The sequence below is a fragment of the Alexandromys fortis genome, unplaced genomic scaffold (assembly GCF_014885135.2).
Source record: "Alexandromys fortis isolate MF-2015 unplaced genomic scaffold, M_Fortis_MF-2015_v1.1 scaffold_13, whole genome shotgun sequence".
In the NCBI taxonomy this organism is placed as follows: domain Eukaryota; kingdom Metazoa; phylum Chordata; class Mammalia; order Rodentia; family Cricetidae; genus Alexandromys; species Alexandromys fortis.
In genome coordinates this window covers 15,826,541-15,844,371 of record NW_026067908.1, presented here as the reverse complement: position 1 = coordinate 15,844,371, position 17,831 = coordinate 15,826,541, and the positions used below count along the sequence as shown (strand labels likewise).

At 43.3% G+C, this 17,831-nt stretch overlaps 1 protein-coding gene across 4 annotated transcripts in view; it reads left to right on the top strand.

The window, feature by feature from the left end:
- Fggy (FGGY carbohydrate kinase domain containing) overlaps positions 1-17,831 on the top strand; it is a 363,677-nt gene that overhangs the window by 197,043 nt on the left and 148,803 nt on the right. For all 4 annotated transcript variants that reach the window (XM_050136146.1, XM_050136144.1, XM_050136143.1 and 1 more), the window contains exon 8: positions 12,541-12,644. In XM_050136146.1, the coding sequence (XP_049992103.1) occupies positions 12,541-12,644 (104 nt within the window). The remainder of the gene's footprint in view (positions 1-12,540; positions 12,645-17,831) is intronic.

The window sequence follows — 17,831 nt, the reverse complement described above, 5'->3', positions numbered from 1 at the left end:
ATAATGGTGATCACAAATATGAAGTATTTTTATAAAGTATTTTTATTCACCCATTGGAAAAAATTGAGTATTTTGTTTCTGACAAGATTAGACTATCCTCCAGTACCTTTGAATCAAAAGGCTGCATGATAATCAATATATACACACATAGAGCTAATGCTATATGCGTGTGTGTGTGTGTGTGTGTTACACACAGTTAGAAGGCTTAAAGATCTACTTGGTAAAGGACTTAAGGGACCAAGGTCAGAGATGAGCCTAGAGCTGAGCTTAACATTTCCACATTCATCATTTGGTGGTTAGCAACCTGCAGTCAGAGGTTGAGAAACCAAATACCCATCAGGTAGGCTGCAACTGTAGGATAAAAATTTGAATGTATGCATCTGGAGCAAGAAAAAAATGCTTACAGCTCTGCAGGCTTTTAGGTGGTATCAGGAGTAAAGGCAGACTAGTCAGCAACAAGTTTCAAAGGCTGAAGTCCAACTCCAAATCGGCTCAACCCCTGATTTAATTCAGTTCATCTGTCCCCACTTTGACAAAATTCAACAAGCAAAATCCTATCCTTTCAAGAGGACAAGACAGAGACTCAACATATATAAAAAGTTTTCATATGTATTTTTTACATTTCATTGTTTAGTCAATGGAAATTACATAATAATACAGCATATAAGGATTTTCCACATCCAGACTTAGGCAAGATATTGGCAGAAATAGGCATGGTAAAGTAGAAATTGGAATATCTGTAATTAACGTATTCTAGAAAAGTAAGAAGAATGTGGAAGGTTCAGCAGAGAGCTGGGAGCTGTGTGAAGAAAAGGGAATTTTATAACAGACAATGAGGAATGGAGAGGAAGAAGAATTAGGGGCACCTAATGGCTTCTGGGAGGGAAAGAACTGGTCTAGGAATGAGCCCTCTGATTAGTTATCTACTACCAGTGGTCAGCCCTGAAATAAATAAATATATGTACATATACATATATATTAATCTATATAAATATCATAATGCTGCAAGCAACATTAAACAGACTTCACAATTTATATGTATATATGCCAATATATACATATAATATAATAATAAAATAGGCCATGAATTTAAGAGCAGTGAGGAGGGGAAGACATGGGGAAGAACCATGAGAGAGGTTGGAGGGAGGAAAAGGAAGGGAGAAATGGCATAATTATTTTTTAATGAAAAATTTTCAAATATTAAGAGAATTAAATAGAATAAAGAAAACAACACGCAATGCAGCATACAAAAGCAGTAAATGAAACAAGAAGATGGGTATGAGAAATGTGGGTCCAGAAGCCATGCACAACAGACACCATTGCAACAGCATCCCCTAAGGGTTGCAAAGAAGGTGATTATCCTAAGGTCTGAGGGGAGAGGATCTCAGAAATGCTATCCAAGGACCACATGGCAGGTACAAGTTAGCTGCTGCTCCAAGAAAGCTACTTTGAGAGGCTCTCGAAGGCACTTCCAGTCTACCTATGCAGAGAGATAGGAGTGTGGATTTTCCAGGTGGTGGAAGCTTCTAGAAGACAGTAGACTTCTGAGAGCATTGTTTCCCTGAAACCAAGCTCACCAAATGGGCGTGGAGTTGAAGCTTCTGGACAGACAAGGAGAGACCAGGAACCATCTGTCAGAACCAGCCCTCTCTCAGTCTCTTCTACTTTTCATTTTACATCTCCCCCTCCACTCTCCAAAGACCAGGCTCAGGAAAAGCGCTCATGCCCAGAACAACACTAGAAGTCTCTCCCTCAAAGCCAGTGACCCTTTTGACTGGTCCCCATTGCCTGTGGATCCAGGGAGGATGTAAGGCAAAGAGAGAAGATGGGCATCAGATCAGACAGGTACAGGAGTAGAACCTTCTGGAATGGCCAAATCTTGGAGTCTCTCTTTTCCCGACAGTTCTTGAGATGTGCCAGTACTTTCCTTTGGAGACCCTGTAATTCTCCTTTTCCTCCCTTTTTCTGTAGTGTTTATTTACCTAAGCTTTTATTATTTTTTTTTTAAAGCTCTTTTAGCCATGTGTCCTTTACTGTGGTACAACCTTGGCCTTTCTCCTAGTCAAGCCTGCTGGCCCCCCTGTCACTTCATTCCCCACCCTGCAGCCTGACTCTGTGGGTGAGGGGTCACCTTACGCTCCCACTCCCAGTCTCCTGGGATGGGGAAATAGGGATAGAATTAAATAAAACCCAGCCTCCAGGATCTGTTTTTCCTTTCAGTCCCTTTATTGTTTGAAGCTTGGGGCCAGGCGTGATTAATCAGTCTAGGTGTAGTGGGGCCCTTGACACTCTCCAGGGGAACTCCTGGCCTCGTAGAAACGGGCCCTGCCTTTGGCTCTTAGACTGAATTCCAAGCTTTGGCCTGTCAATGTTCAACTAACCCCACAAAACCTCTAGAAGTGTGCGAGGGAACCAAAATCCATACCAAGCAAGGAGGTGCAGTCAGATGTCAGAGAAAGGGGAACTTGCCTGCTAATTATGGTCTTTCTCTTTGATGTGTTAGCCCTGTGTCCTTAGCTCATGGGTCCTGAGGAATCTAAGCCTTCCCATGCCCGCTTGTCGTCCTCCTGATGTGTCTTGGGTTGCTTTGTCAGGACTACTGCTTCCTTTTTCCATCTCCGGGAAGAGAAACTGCAGATAATCTTTTAAAAGAAACCATTTGTCTACTGGCAAGGGAAATTCTGCTAGAGAAAACCAATGTCTGTTTTCCCTGGAAGAGAGTATTAATAGCCCTGTGTCACAGGTCCAGGGCTGGTGTCTCACATATAGTGACAGCCTAGTTGAGCTTGCCCAGGACCGAGGCTCTGGACATAATGATGTGGAAGAAAGAAGACTACCTTTACTAAACCTGCCTGGGACTTGTGTCAGCCGCCTCTGTAGCACAAGAGGGATAGCAGATATGCTGGGAGCGCCCTCCTGGCCAGGAAGACCCAAAGAAATGGTTCACTGAGTACCTTAGGCTGGGTTTTTCAAAGAGAAAGTGGGAAGTCAAAGAGTGCAGGAAGTACGACCCAGCTGTACTGAACAAGGGGCGGCTCTGGGAGACCTTTGTTGAGAGGCTTCTTTGAGAGCTTATCTCCCTCAAGGAAAGGATGGGGCTCACCTCTGGGGGGCACTTGTAATGTGGAGGCTTGATGACCTGCCTCAGGGTCATGGTCAGAAAACACAACATTTTCCTCCTGCTTCAGAGGTCCTTCTGAGTTTTCTCCAGTACCTTCAGCCCAAAATACACAGGACACTCATACAGCACGTCCTGTACTGCACTGAACACAAATACTGAGAATAATGGCTGCATGAAGTAGAAGGCAGTATTCTTAGCCTGTAGCTGAGAAACCTGAAGCTCTAAGAGGTGTGTTTTCGTGTAGAGGTTAACGCAGTGAACTGAGGTAGAGCCGAGGATTGGGTTTAGATCTGACTGACATCAGACCGTGAGCAGCCAAGTTCTTCAGCGTGCAGCCCCATCTGCTTCGGCTGCTAACCCAGCAGACTTCTCAAGCAACCACTCTTCTCATTTGTGCCTTGTCTTAATATCTCTTGTCTAAAGATCTATCCAAAACGCCCCCCTTTCCTCAAGTTCTTCCTTGCTAACTGGTGTAAAGCATATCGCTATATGGAGGCTGTGCCTGTAACTCCAGGGCTGAGAACTTAGCTGAAAACGTAAAAACCACACAGGCAGAAACACACAGAGACATGGGTCACAAGAGTGCCAAGTTTATTGTGCTCAGGGGAAGCTTATATAGGGCTCTGGCCATGCCCCAGCTCTCGGGATCTTTCAGCTGCTGCCCCATCAGCCTGCCATCAGGGTCTCGTGCTCAGAGCAGCTGCAGGCTGCTCAGAGCAGAGGAAAACAAGTTGTTCTGCTTAGAGCAGCTGCAAGCATAGCAAAAACAAGCCACTCACAGGGAATTCAGGGTCCGGCGGTCCACAGTCCCCAATAGCTCCTAACAACCTGGCATACTTCTTCCTACCTCATTTGCCTCTGGAACACCTCTGGCTCTCTGAGAGAGGTCAAGTTTGGAGGCCCCACCCTCCCCTGAGACTTAGCTCATTGACTGTTTTGTCAGTATCTCCTGGTGTCCCTTCCACACCCAGTAGATTGGAATCTTGTAGAACAGAGGAAAGAACTTCTATCTTTAGTTTTCTAGCACTTGATACTGGACGTCTGGATTATTATTAGGGATCAATAAGTAATTGTGTTAGTCAGTTCATTTGTAAGATGTCAACAATCAACTCACGATTTCGAGTTGCAGTTTTGAGTCCACTTAAGGTCATATTTCATAGTAAACATTTGTGGTATTTAAGTCAATTTCTTATTTTTTTATTAAAAAACTAAAGAGTAATTTTTGCAAGTTAACTTGAGTAGGATTGGATTTCAACATGACACTTTACTGTGCATGGCCCCTGTAAGTCTTTTCTAAAGGTATGGATGATGAGGTACCTGTCGTCTGGATGGCCTGTTGAGGTTAGGAAGAAATCAAACTTTTGCTTTTTCCTAACTAGGGATTTTGCTAGTGTTATTTAAGTCTCACATTTCCAAGCTATTACACATTAGCCAGCCTTTGAGATTTGATCTCTCTGGGTAGAGATGAGGAACAAAGGAATAAGACCCAATTATCTGAGGGTCTGTTCTTGGTTTTCTGTTTCCTCAACTGCCATTAGGACTTCGTATTGGTTTCTCATTAGTTCCAATTATGGAAGAGTCTGTCAGTAAGACAAAAATGATTAAGACCATCACAAATTGGATTGCAGTTTATATGATGCTTTGGGTTAATTATGGCTTTTGCACATTTGAATTAACTTTTTGAGTTACTCTTACTAAGGACAGTGTTTACAACATTAGCCCGAATTGTTGCACTATCTGATATACCCCCCACCTCTGAATTATTCTGTCATGAACTGTATATGAAGGACAGGAAGCAGATGTCTGGTCCATCTGCAAAAGATGGAGTCGGTCTGGCAACGTGTACACCAAGTTAGAGTAGTGTCTGAGCTGCCGTGCCAAGCCCTGTTTCCAGCACTAGCTGTGCAGCACTGTGGTGATGGCAGGAAGGAAGATGGGCGTGTGGCAGAACTTGTTCCAGGCTGTGGCTACTCAGGTAACCTTCATGGAAGCCCACGGGCTACCAGCTATTAGCTTTCTAATCTGAGGCATAAGAAGGTTTTTTTTTTTTTTTTTTAGATTTCACTCATTTGTAAGACTTGAAACTGTGCCATCCAATCCCAGAGCTCTCTCTCCTTACTCACTATTCCCACGGGGCTCAGCTGTCTCCATAAGATTTACTACACTCCAGGCCCTGGAGTGGGGCGACAGCCTTGTCAAGGTGTGTGAAATCTCCCTAGACTTAAATCATAGGGACTGTTCAAGTTCAGCTGTACTTTTTGAGAACTTTGTACATGAATATTACTTCCGCATTATTTCTTTCTCTTTCTTCCTCCTCCCCTCCAACTCCTTCCGTGTTCCCATCACTCCCAAATTCATGACCTCTTGTTTGATTATTATTAAATAGTTATTAATAATCATATGTGTACACACACAAGCATGGCTATATCATCTACTGTATTCATTTTGCATTGCTCATATGTACTTGAACATAGAACTGTTTTTTAAAGATAAACATAGTTTAGGATTTGTCTTTTGGGTGAATTCTAGAGCACACTTCTTTCAAAGTCAAGACTTTGAAGAACACTTTAAGAACACTATGACTGTAGATTCCCTTTTAGCTGCTTCTCAGCATATATCGGTCTCCAGGTTAACACTGTGGACGTAGTGTAGTAGCAGAGTGACAGCCAATTCTGAAAGACATTTTATTCAACTATTCCTTCTGGGACTATCATTGTAAGTAACTAAAATAAAAAGATGGGGTTGTTTTTTTTTTTGTTTGTTTTAAAGGCACTATGAATTAGTGCAGGGTAGGCTAGGTGGGAGGCAGATGTATCTGGATATGCCACACAACTCTCCTGTTGTTAATAGTGATGACCTTGAGAAAATTATTTCCAAAACATTTTTCTGAGGTTAGAAGGATAGATGAACAGTTAGGAGCATATGCAGTTTTTACAGACAGGACTTCATATCTTAGCACCCACATCAGGCTGCTAACACATGCCTGTAAGTCTACCTCCAGGGGAACTGTTGTTCTGATCTGGCCTCCACACGTTCCTGTATACTTGTGGAGTCTTCTCTCTCTCTCTCTCTCTCTCTCTCTCTCTCTCTCTCTCTCTCTCTCTCTCTCTGTGTGTGTGTGTGTGTGTTTTCGTGTGTGTATGTCTATGTCTCTCTTTCTCTGTCTCTCTCACACACAATTAAAAATAAAATAAATCTTAAAGGAAAACTTTTCCCATTCCCTCTATTTGTAGACCAGTGTGGCAATAATCACCTCAAGATTGCTATACAATTTCTATTTGCAAAGTGTTAGGAACAAACATTCTTCCAATAATCAAAAGAAGGGTTATTCTTTATAAGTAGTTTTTGATAATTTTTTAAAAGGTGGAGTATGTTCTGTTAATTTTACTGTTGTATATGACAAATCTTTTTGTTTTATTTTTTTCATAAAATTCCACAATAGTTGTCCATGATGAATGTGCTATTGTCATCTAAAAAGTACTTTAAGGGTATATATGAGTTGTTGCGACAAGTCATCCATTCATTCAGCAACAATAGAAGAAGATTATATACCCCTACACAGTCAAAATTCTATATACAATCAATGCATGTTAATTAAAGGAAAGGTTTTCTGGGTCTCAGCTTGTTCATCATGTAGCAGAGAAAAGATAGCTATGCAGATAAAGAAAAGAATAGATCTGACTCAGCCTTTAGGGCACAGAAGGTGTCCTGCCTGGCTGGCCTGCTTAGCAGACACAGAGGGACATGATCCAGAAAGGTTTAGATACAGGGAGCAATATAAGGAAATGCTCAATGAAATAGACATTTCCCATTCAAACCAGCAAAGGGTACATGCTCCAGGATCTGTGAAAAAGACTACAGGGAATCCTGTTTGTTCAGACACTGATGTAGCTCCTTGATTGCATGGCTCTCATTTGATCAGAACCATTGTCAATCTGGACTTGTCAATCTCCACAGCACTTTTGGAAATTTGTATTATCAATGTCTTCCAAAATGGAAAAGGTTCCGTATCTATATTTCAAAGCATTACCCAAAAATCATATAAACAGAATTGAAGTCTAAGTATTAGGAAATACATCAAACTAAATAACGATTTTTGCAATGATAAAAGAAACAACAAACATGCATATGGTGTGAAGTTTGGGCTAACCTATACTAGTATTACTTGGGGATTTGAATTTAACTTAATTAAAATTGAGTAAAATAGAAATTTAGTTGCTCAGTTTTGCAAGCCGTATTTCAGTTGCTCAGTAGTGACATGGAACTCCTTGCTAATTGCTGAACTGGACAGTTCCAACACAGAACATATTCGTTTACAAAGACTGTGCTACTAGATAGGACTGGCCTAAGCATTTTAAATATATTAGCATGTATAAACAATCCTATGAGTAAGGTGTTTTCTAACTGCATATATGTGAAAACTGAGGCATAAAAAAAGGATTTGAACTGTAACCAAAGTCATAGGATGAATGAATCTTTAAATACTTCTCCATGTTGTCAACCTATTACATTAGGTTCTATATAGCCTAAATCTTAATCAAAATTACAGAATTGTGTGTTCCAAATGTAGTCCAGAGTTAGGCCTTGAGCAGAGAAAACATCTGTGCTAAGTTCTCACCTATCCAGGACCTTGCAGTTGTCCCTAGATGTTCCACACAGGAGGCTGGTGGTCCATGCAGAATGGTCTTCCCACGAATGCCAACCTGTCAGCTAGCTTAGTCAAACAACTCATTTGATTGACCTTATTAGTCAGCTCATTCCTTCTAATGGCCGAATCAAGAGTTGTGATGAAGTCCCAAGACATGTTCAAAATTCACCTTTTGTCTTTTTCTGTGAAGGGTCTCAGATTCGTCAAGAGAATCCTCTTTCCAGACACCAGCACTTGAGACGCAGAGACTCAGTAAATCCTTGTGTGAGCCCTGCCTCTGCCTCTGAGCAGCATGTGGTGAATTACTTCACATCTCTGAAATTCAGTTCTTTCAAACCGAACTGGGATAAAGGGTGCAGTGTTGGCGGGTGCTTGCAAACGCTAAAGTACTGTTATATAGCTATAAAGTGGGACATAATTATAACACAAATGCTCGAACTTGGGATGTTTTTCTTCCATATGACCCTATAAAAATTTCAAAGCAGTTGTGGTAGGATAAATTACAGGATAATGGACTCTTAAATCATAACATTTGCAAAGTCTTTAGGTTTTCTGTTTGTGAGTACGGTAGGGGCTCAGCGAAAGTCCGCATGGAAGATGGATGGGGTGCGGGAGCAGAGTGTGGAGGTGCAGCAGAAAATTGCCCCTTGTTCTCACTTTTCCTTTTAAGTTTTGTTTTGAACCATGTTCCTTTATATGAACTATGCCAAATTTCGAGAAGAGAGAGAGAGAGTCCGTAAGTGGGAGGCACTGAACTGGTTCCTTGAATCAGTAAGCTTATTTTCTTCATATTTATTTTTCAAAACAACACAAAAGATATTTGTTTGTTAACAACAAAAAAAAAATCAACTGAGCAGTCACCAATTGTTAGGCATTGTGCAAGGTACAGAGGACACACCTGGTTTCAAAGGTGACTATTTTTTTGCTCGGTGCTTATTTCTTGAGTTGTTTATTCTCCCGGTCAGCAAGCTTTCTGAGGAATTCAGAATAAACTTACACCGTGCATTGTATGAAAGACCCCAGCACTGTGGAAGGCTGTGCTAACCAGAGTCTCATCCCATGCATCATTTCCCCGTGTAGGAGTGTGACCTGTAGGTTTATTCAGAAATGTGTTGATTCAGAAAGCAAAAAGGCTTCCCCATTCACCATCTCTTGTAGTTGGACCTGATTGTAGTTGGACCTCTTGTCTTGGGGGCAGCCCTTCCAATCTCCTCGAGGCCTCAGGAAAAGGAAAATGGCACCATTCAGATTGATGTGGTCTCACGGAGTGCATTACCTGTGAGAAGCTGTTGAGTTCATGATGGCACCCAGCAGTATAAAGAACCTTCCCCAGTGGAAAACTTGTTAGAGCAGCTTCTTGCTGGTTATAACCAAGTGTGGCTGGTGTCTGTCTCAAGATGGAGAGTAAGGGTCCTGAAAGAACAGTTCACTCTTAGGTCCAGCAGGTATGTTAGAAGAAGACCTGAGTATAGTATGTACTGAGAACAGCTGAGGAAGAACCATGATTTGGTTCCATTCTCTCGTTTCACAAATACAGGGACATATTCAAATTTTTGGCAGAATTGAGGGTTACTAAAACTGGGATGTTTCAAGTTGTTGACTAGGGCACTCAGTATGCTCCACAGTACACAACATTTCCAATATCATTTACCTTATATATGACAATTAAATTGAGACCAGAAAATGAGAGAACAATGAGAAATCATGGGCTTCAGAGCCCCAGAGAACAATGGCAAATGTTGGCGCTGGTTGTTGTATCTGCATGACCCCAAAGACTGAACACTAATTCTTTGTTCCCATGGTACGAAAGCATATTTACCACTTAAAGAACTTTTTGCAATTATGAATAATTTGCCAACATTAAATACAGTGAATGAAAAGAGCTTACCATGGTACCCAGATTATTTTAGGTATCTAATGTTTGCGTGAAGCAGCGGAAGATACGGTGGATTCTTTAGAGGTAGTTCACATGAGGGTGATGCAATATTGATGGACGTGACAATGGTGTTGGTGACAGTGACAAGTCAACTGCTGGTTAGACATCTGTGTTGTGAATACTGTATCAACAGCAGCACACTGATTTTATTATCTTTCTTACTTTATAACAGATGTTTATTTCCAGATTCTACTATTCTCTCATTTTAACTCCCTAGTTGTTACATTCTAAGCGTAGATAAATCCATAGTGACTACTAACTAGGGGACACAAGGTCAAACTCCATCCATTTCTTCTTTCCTCATCTTTGAGACTTCTTAGAATGGAATGACCTTGTAATGTTGGAATTCCTGCACTTCACACAAATGGAAGCAGTTAGTGAGGTCCATTGGCAGGAATCCCTAAGCTCTTTGTTACACTAAGGTCCAACAGTTGTCTGCCTACTTTCTGTCAGGGATCCCACACCAATACTTTTGAGACCCCAGTATTTTGAGATGTTTAGACAGTAAACATTGGCTCCCTGGCCTTGGAGAAAAACCTGAGTCTTCGTCGTGAAGAACCCATACTAGGGAGTCATATTATCTTAGTATAAACCACAGTCCTGCTTCTTAGAGCCCTGTGCCCTGATGATGGTTCCTTTCCTTCCTAAGCCTCAGTCTCTTCATTTGTAAAATGAGGATAGTAATAGTCCCAGGCACATTAGCAGATTGTTTTACAGAGAAAATAAAACACATTGATAGCAAGGTCATACAAGAGAAACAGTTAAAATTTGCTCGTATTTTGAGGTTCTTTCTGTTCCAAAGTTTCAATGTCCTAAACAGGTGACTCTGAACGCACTGGAAAATGTCAGCACTGTGTGTTTGAGTAGGGATTTCATACACAGACATGTCAGCCAGATACTGCACCTAAGAAGCTACAGGCCAGTCTTCCAGTGAGGAGAAAAGGGCTGAGTTACTGTAGTCTGGGTGTGAAGGACACTTGAAGGTGCAGAAGCCATTGTGACTTTTTCCACAGAGCTGACAGCCATGAAACTGCATCTTCCATGTGAGCCCTGGCTTGGATGAGGGTATCTTCTTTCCTCTAGCTCCTACATCTCCTGGAAGGGCTGATCTTGACTGAGACTATGCATTGTATTCTACAGGGACAGCCTCTATCTTAAAGAACAGAACAGTAAGCTTGATCTGAAAGCAAGTAGATTCAAGATCTCAGTTCCTCCTTGGTGGGATTGACAGAGGCTTTGGAAGAACTAGACTTCCCATGCTGTTGGACATCTGAGCAGCTGGGCCTGAAGGTAGACTTGGGAAAGATGTTGGAGCCAGTTACTGCTCCCCCAAGTCAGTTCCTCCTTTCCCGCTTTGGCAAGCAAATGAGTCCATCAGTATCTGCAGACTTGTTGCCCGTTTGTGACGTCCCCTATTCTGCCTTTCGCTTAGCAAGTCTTGGAGAATCTGAACTTGAGACTTGTGGTTTCTGCATGGGTAATTATCCTTCTGCGTTGAAATTCTTCATTTAAGGTTCTCTCTCCCTCACCAGCCTGTGTGCATGGGAGTGCAAGGTCTTGTCTAATTAATCGTGTGTTTCTAAGCACTCTTGTTCTCAGTCTGCGCCCTGGCTAGCAACTACTGTGGGTTTGTGAGTAAGACAGTGCTAACTTCTTACAACCTTTATCGAGAAATTTGATATTTCAAAATTCCCAGTATCTTGTGCTGGCGTAGTCAAGGTCCATGAGATTATTGGACAGAAAGATGACAAAGTTTCTAGAAGATCAGAAAAATCCTTTCTGAGGAAGTAGCGCTCACTGAAGACTAAGCAGGAGTTGATCTGGGTTAGGGGTTGAAGAATAGCAGCATAGTGCTCCAGGCAGAGGAAGGAGCTCGCACGAAGGAATGAGAGAGCATCCTGCAGAGCCGATTGAGAGCCGGGTAGTGCAGGCGATGCGTGAGCTCAAGCCGTTCGCTCTGCATCCCAGGGCCTGCCCTACCCTGCTCATCTGTCATCTCTTCCTACTGTCGTCATGCAGATTTGCATGTCACTGGCTCCTACAGCATGCTGCACCAAAAAGAAAAACAGACGAAGCAAAGGTTCTAGATGGATATTTGAGTAAATGAAGGTGGGGGAACTCCTACTAACTCTCGTGTATTAGCAACCTCTCTTGCTCTCCCATTACCGTGGAACCCAGGGAGCTGTATGGACACCGCTCCCCCACACCCTCTCTTGTTGCCGGGAAGCTCCCTGCTGCATGGCATTCTCAGAATAGGAACTCACCTTTCACACTTGGAGCTTTGCGAGGAAGTAGAAATAAGAATGGAGGCATGAATGCCATTCCTGGGCACTGGGATACAATGAGTTAAACAGGATTCCAGCCAGAAGGACTTGCTTCTTGCTAGCACTTTGACCTTGGACATGTCACTTGGCCTCTGCAGATCTGCTTTTCCTTTGGCGTCTGTCTATGGCATTAATTATATCTGCTAGACAGTGTTAATATCAAGTGATCCTTGTCATGCACAGCATTGAGAATGGGATTTAATGGGCACAGATGTTTCATGGCTGCTGCTTTTATGTAAATAATTATAGTTGGTATTATTCTGACAAGGTTAGATGCCGTACATGGACAGAGTCAAGCAAGAACAGGATATGCTTTCTAGTTTGCCCACGAATAGCAAGCAAAGTTTTTTTGTTCATTTGGTTGGTTTTCTTATTCTGTAATCTTTGAGATTACATATGGAATTCTTCTCCTTGTTATGTGGCCTTTAAAAAAACATGCTTTTTGCTTGTTTTTAGATTTCGTGTCTGTCTCTCTCTTAGGAAGATTTTGTTTGGTTTTACTTTCTCACAGGAGTGATTGGAGCAGATGTGAGAGGTCATGGCCTCATCTGTGAAGGGCAGCCAGTGACGTCACGGCTGGCTGTCATCTGCGGAACATCATCTTGTCACATGGGGGTAAGTGTGCCACAAAGGCAAGGCCATCACCTACAGTGGCGGCAGCCCAGGGCAAAATCTTGAACTACTGGCTCCTTCACCTCCTCCACTCTTTCTGTCTCTCCCTCTCCCATCCCCACCCTGACTTAGGTTTTGCCAGGTCTTTTTTCCAGAGGCCAACTTGTTGGAAAAAGGTGAAAGGGTACTCCATGAGTGCACCTGGGTCCCACAGATGAGAAAGCCACCCAGACGACTCTCCTCAGCGGGTACATCTCCCCTGAAATGCCCGTTTGTTTTCCTTGGCCACTGAGCTCTCCCTCCATTGATATAAATCCATCTCCCCAGGAGCGTCCTGATGATCTATAGAATTGGGCTGCATATCATGACTTCAAAAGAACACTGATAAGCAATTTTCACTTTGTTAATTTTTCTCCATGAATTAGTGGGAAGGCTTTCTCCAAGATTGCAGTACAATTTAGTGCCTGCCCTAAAATTTATATCTTTTTTAAATGCATGAGTCTGAAAGCATTCCATTTCGATAAGTACCCATTTCTACCATATTTTTATTTAAAAGTCATTACTCTGTTAAACTGAGATGGACGACCCCTTGGATTTTTCCCAGATGAGTAAAACCAAGGGGAAAGTGCAGGAGGAGAAGGAGGAGGAGATGAACAGAGTGGAGTCAGCTACAGGGCAAAGTCTCTGCGAAGAGCGAGCAAAGCTGTTAAAAACTGAGCTTTTCTTCACAACTCAATGCTCTGTATAATGTTGACTGGATCTTTCTCTTTTGTCCTGGCTGCTAAACTCTGGGAACAAAAGGGCAGCATAGACTCCTCATAGATGAGATGGAATTGTAATAAAATATTGTGGCTCGGGGTCCTCAGAAGCGGCTTCAGCTGGAGCTCTTGACACTGCACTTAACTGGCTTTGGAAGTCCCGCCCACTCTCTTCCAGCAGCACTGTGCTGGAAGGACAGACCTACAAAGGCTAAATCTGCTCTGTTACCAGAAGTGTGGAACAGCGAGCCAGCTCTCCTTTCCCTTGATGTGGGTGTAAGCTGCGAGTTTGTCCTCACTGAAAGGGCTTAAACTCATTTCAATCACTGCTGTCTTCAGTGGGACACAGCTTATCTAGCTTCTCAAGTCTGAGTCTCAGACAAGTCTGAGTTTTTCCCTTCATTGAAGCAGTCAGCCCTTGTGGATGTGAGCCGATGTCATAGCTTACCTTACTACCACACTCTTTTTCTCAGGGTGTTGCTGACTTTCCCTACTGCATCAAACTTTTCCAAATTAGGAAAATAAGACAGAAAACTCTAATGCTTTCCTCAATGTCACAAAAATGGTAGTTTCTGGAACAAAGAACTTAACAGCTAGCTCTGTGTGTTTACAGAGCTCCTCTTTTGCAATACCGCTTGATATCATGAGTGCTTATCACATGCCCAGTGCAGAATGGGGAGATTGTAGGCTTGCTGGTTACCAGATGCAGGTTGTAAAATCTACTTGTATCTCTTTTGGCCCTGTGACCCGAGTGAACCACTCAACCTCTCTAAGTCTCAGGTTCTTCATACAAAAGGCAAGACTGTTCCATACGGTGTTTGGATAATGTGCATTTTATCCAATGTGAATATGGCATGCACATCATAGAGATTTAAAAATAATGATGGTGTTCCTATAAAAGTGTCCCAGTAACATAAATAGCTCACATGGGACAACTGTTGGGGTTTTAACAAATTTGATGGGCAGCTGCGTTGGGTAGAGTGAATGGCAGTCATAAAATGTCATTTTATTTTCTTGCATTGGGCGGGAAATACAGTCCCCTCCACCACCCTGCTTTGTACTTGCTGCTGGGAAGAGACCTTTAGGCTAGAGGGATTAATCATCAGCTTTGATGCTATGTCAGGAGGGTGAGCCTGTGGTCTTGAGTACCTTTGATCTCTCTCAGGTGCTGGGAATACAGCAAGCAGGCAACAATAACACCTTTGTGAGGTCTAGGAGATGCACAGGTCTCAGGAAGCACACCCAGAGAAGCTGAAGGACCCCTTTGTTGTGAGTCTGGCAAATAAAGGCACCAACTGTCAGGGTACTTTCACCAACAGAACACAGGTACCAAAGGGACCCTGGTTTGTCAAGAAGTAGTTTAAATGTGACCTAAAGCATTCACACACACACACACACACACACACACACACACATCCATCTGTCATTTCTGATGTTTCCAGGTCAATGAGTAACTGAGGTAGAAATCCCTGGAATATTTTGCACTGATCCAGGTTGCCTCTTTCTGATTCACCTCAATGTAACAAATGAATAAATGAATGGCCAAATCATTTCATATTGGTAAATTCTCTGAAGGCCTTCATCTCCAAGTCCCTGTTACCACCAGGAAGGGGGAGAAACGGCCTGAGGCAGAACACAAGACCCACTAATGGGGCCTTTGATATTTAAGAAGATACAAGTGTGGGCTGCACATTTATCTTCTCTGTGCACGATTTAATTAACAAGGGGGAAACGCTGTTCTTTTTTAACTTTATGAAAGCAGAGCAGCTTGCTCAGAGTTAATCACTCCCAACTCTTCAAACTGCAGGATCTCACACAGCAGGGGTTAGCCAGAGGCCAAGAAGTCAGAGGGTCAGGATCCTTGCCAAGGCTCCAGCACCCCCTTTAAGGGAGCTGTCAAGTCAGGCCACAGCTCAGCAGCAAGTTCTCCAGTGAACTTGTCCGAGGGGAGGAGTATTCTGCAGGACAGCTTGGTGGGAACCTGGAGGTATGGCGGTTTCTCCATCTCACAAGAACCCAGGTTCAGGAACATTCTGTCACTAAGTGGACACTGAGTCTCAACGACATAGGCTTCTTTTTCTGGTCTACCTCCTACGGGAATTTAGGTAAATACTTAATCTAACAGTGGTTCGTGTCCTTGCTTCTTCATCTGTTGTATGTGGACAGTAGTATCTTCTCAGGGCAGTGTAGAGTGTTAAGTCAGGTCACCTTTATGAACAGCTGACACAAAATAGCAGCTTTAGGGTTGCTATTTAAGCTGGTATATTAGGGTTAGAGCATAATCATATGGTAACCACTTAGAATGGAAGGTATCAGAAGAAATTCCTCTTTAGTTTAACATAGGAAATGCTTAGGGATATGTGTTCATAATATTAGTAAGCATACACATCCCCGGGTCCTATCAGCTGGGAGGGCAGGAAATTGTACAGATATAATGAAATGCGTGGGGCCAAGTATTCTAAAAGAAAGGGGGTATGTTTCACTAATAGTTCTTGGATGTTGCGGGTGTAGTGATGACATTGGATTTTGTTAGGAGCCCATGGCTTCATGCAGGAGTGCTGACCAGCAGGAGAGAATAAAGCCAGAGACAGTGAGCATCCACTGTGTACTCTCTTCTCTCCTTCATTGAGACAGACCTCTAGAAGGTGCCTACCACCACCGTCTCCTTCCCCTGTGCCCTCAGAAGGAGGGCCTGATCTCCTCCCCCATGGCTCTGGAACACACTGAGGAGCATGTGGATTGCCTATAGCCTGACCTCTGTGCTATTGGGAAAGACAGACGGAAGCCATCCATACCATGTGGTTAGAGCTGGGCTCTTTGGGCAGTGTCACTAATGGCTCACTGCAGCTCTCTCAACCCATCTGAGAAAAATCCTCGCCAAGCTCCCAAAGGAAAGGGTAACTGGGTCTAGCTAGAGATGCTAGCACCTGCCAGGGAAAAGGGAAATGCCCATTAAACCACAGTGAGGGCTTGGAAGGTAGCTTGAGCCAGTAAAGTGTTTGCCTCCCCAGTGTCAAAACCTTGAGTTCAGTCTCCAGAACCCATGTGAAAATATCAGGCCTGGTAGAGTATGCTTCTAATCCAAGCAGAGGAAAAGCAGAGACAGGGGGATCGCTGGGTTCCCTGGCCAACCAGCCTAAACTTATTGATAAGCTCTAGACCAATTGAGAGATCTTGTCTCACAGGAGGTGTATGATGTTCCTGAAGCTAAATCCTGAGGTTGTCCTCTGGCTTCCATGAACACAGGCATACCTGTATAGTATGTAACACCCCCACCTCCACACTCCTCCAGAGAGAGAGAGAACCTCATATACACATGCCTTTTAAAAGCCACCATGATGAGATTCTTGGCATGCTGACTGGAATGGTGAGCATGTGGGAGCTAGGAGTCCTGCTAGCTGCTAGGACAGTGAAGAGCACAGCTGATTTTGGAAAACGTTTTATCCGTTTCTTAACCAGGTCTGGCTGCAGTGATAGAATGCAGCCGTTTCCTTCCCGTGAAAGCTGGGCTGCGCTGTCTAGCATCGTGAGTCTGGAAGCCCACCAGGAACACAGCAGGTGGAAGGTCAGAAACCAAAGCCTTGCAAGACTCTGCCTGGCATCTAGCCTGAGCCTTTCATCAAAAGACTCCAGATTGCCCTAGCGAACTATAAAAGTAGTGAGGGGGAAAAACAGGACAGCCATAGGGAGTTCCCTCTTGAGGAGCCCTAAGTATCTGGGGAGTTGGGTGGTAGATGTATTTTCCTGGCAAGGGCACAGGGAAAACAGGAGAGGGTAGAATGTTCTAGAGGATGCTCTTGAGGGAGTGATACTAACAACAAATACTTTTTGCATTCTCTAATAGCCTTTGAGGATATCCTCGTCATAACTTCATGCATCTATCAGCGTTATCCTATAGGCACACAAGGAATGATCCGAAGCTCAGGGAGAGAAGCTAACTACCAAGGTCCTACACAAATACCTAGGTTTGCAACTCCAACTGTGGGAATCCAGAGCTCCTCTGGGCCCTTAGCAGAGATAGGAGACACAGGCTGGATGGTGGACTGGCTCCGCATACACGTGTTTTGTGGAAAAGAGGCAAGAGTATCATGAGGCATATCTTTTCCAAAGGCTGATGGGAACTGCAGAGTTGGGCCTGGACCACACTCTACCACAATATCCATTTGCCCTTCTTGACAGCCTTCCAAATCACTGCCATTCAGGAGGCCACTAGCATAAAAATAAACAGCATCACTTGTCACCGTCCTCCCCTGGGAAGACAACATTTCTAAGACTCTATTTAATCTTTTTTCTTCCCCTGCTATTTTGTGGTCGCATACTAAATCTGGCAATTTGAAAACACGCCACCAACTTCCCAACTCATGAAAATGTTTTTTTGTGGAAGAGCATGAAATGAAAAACACATTGGTTTCTTTCCCTTTTTCTATTTAGT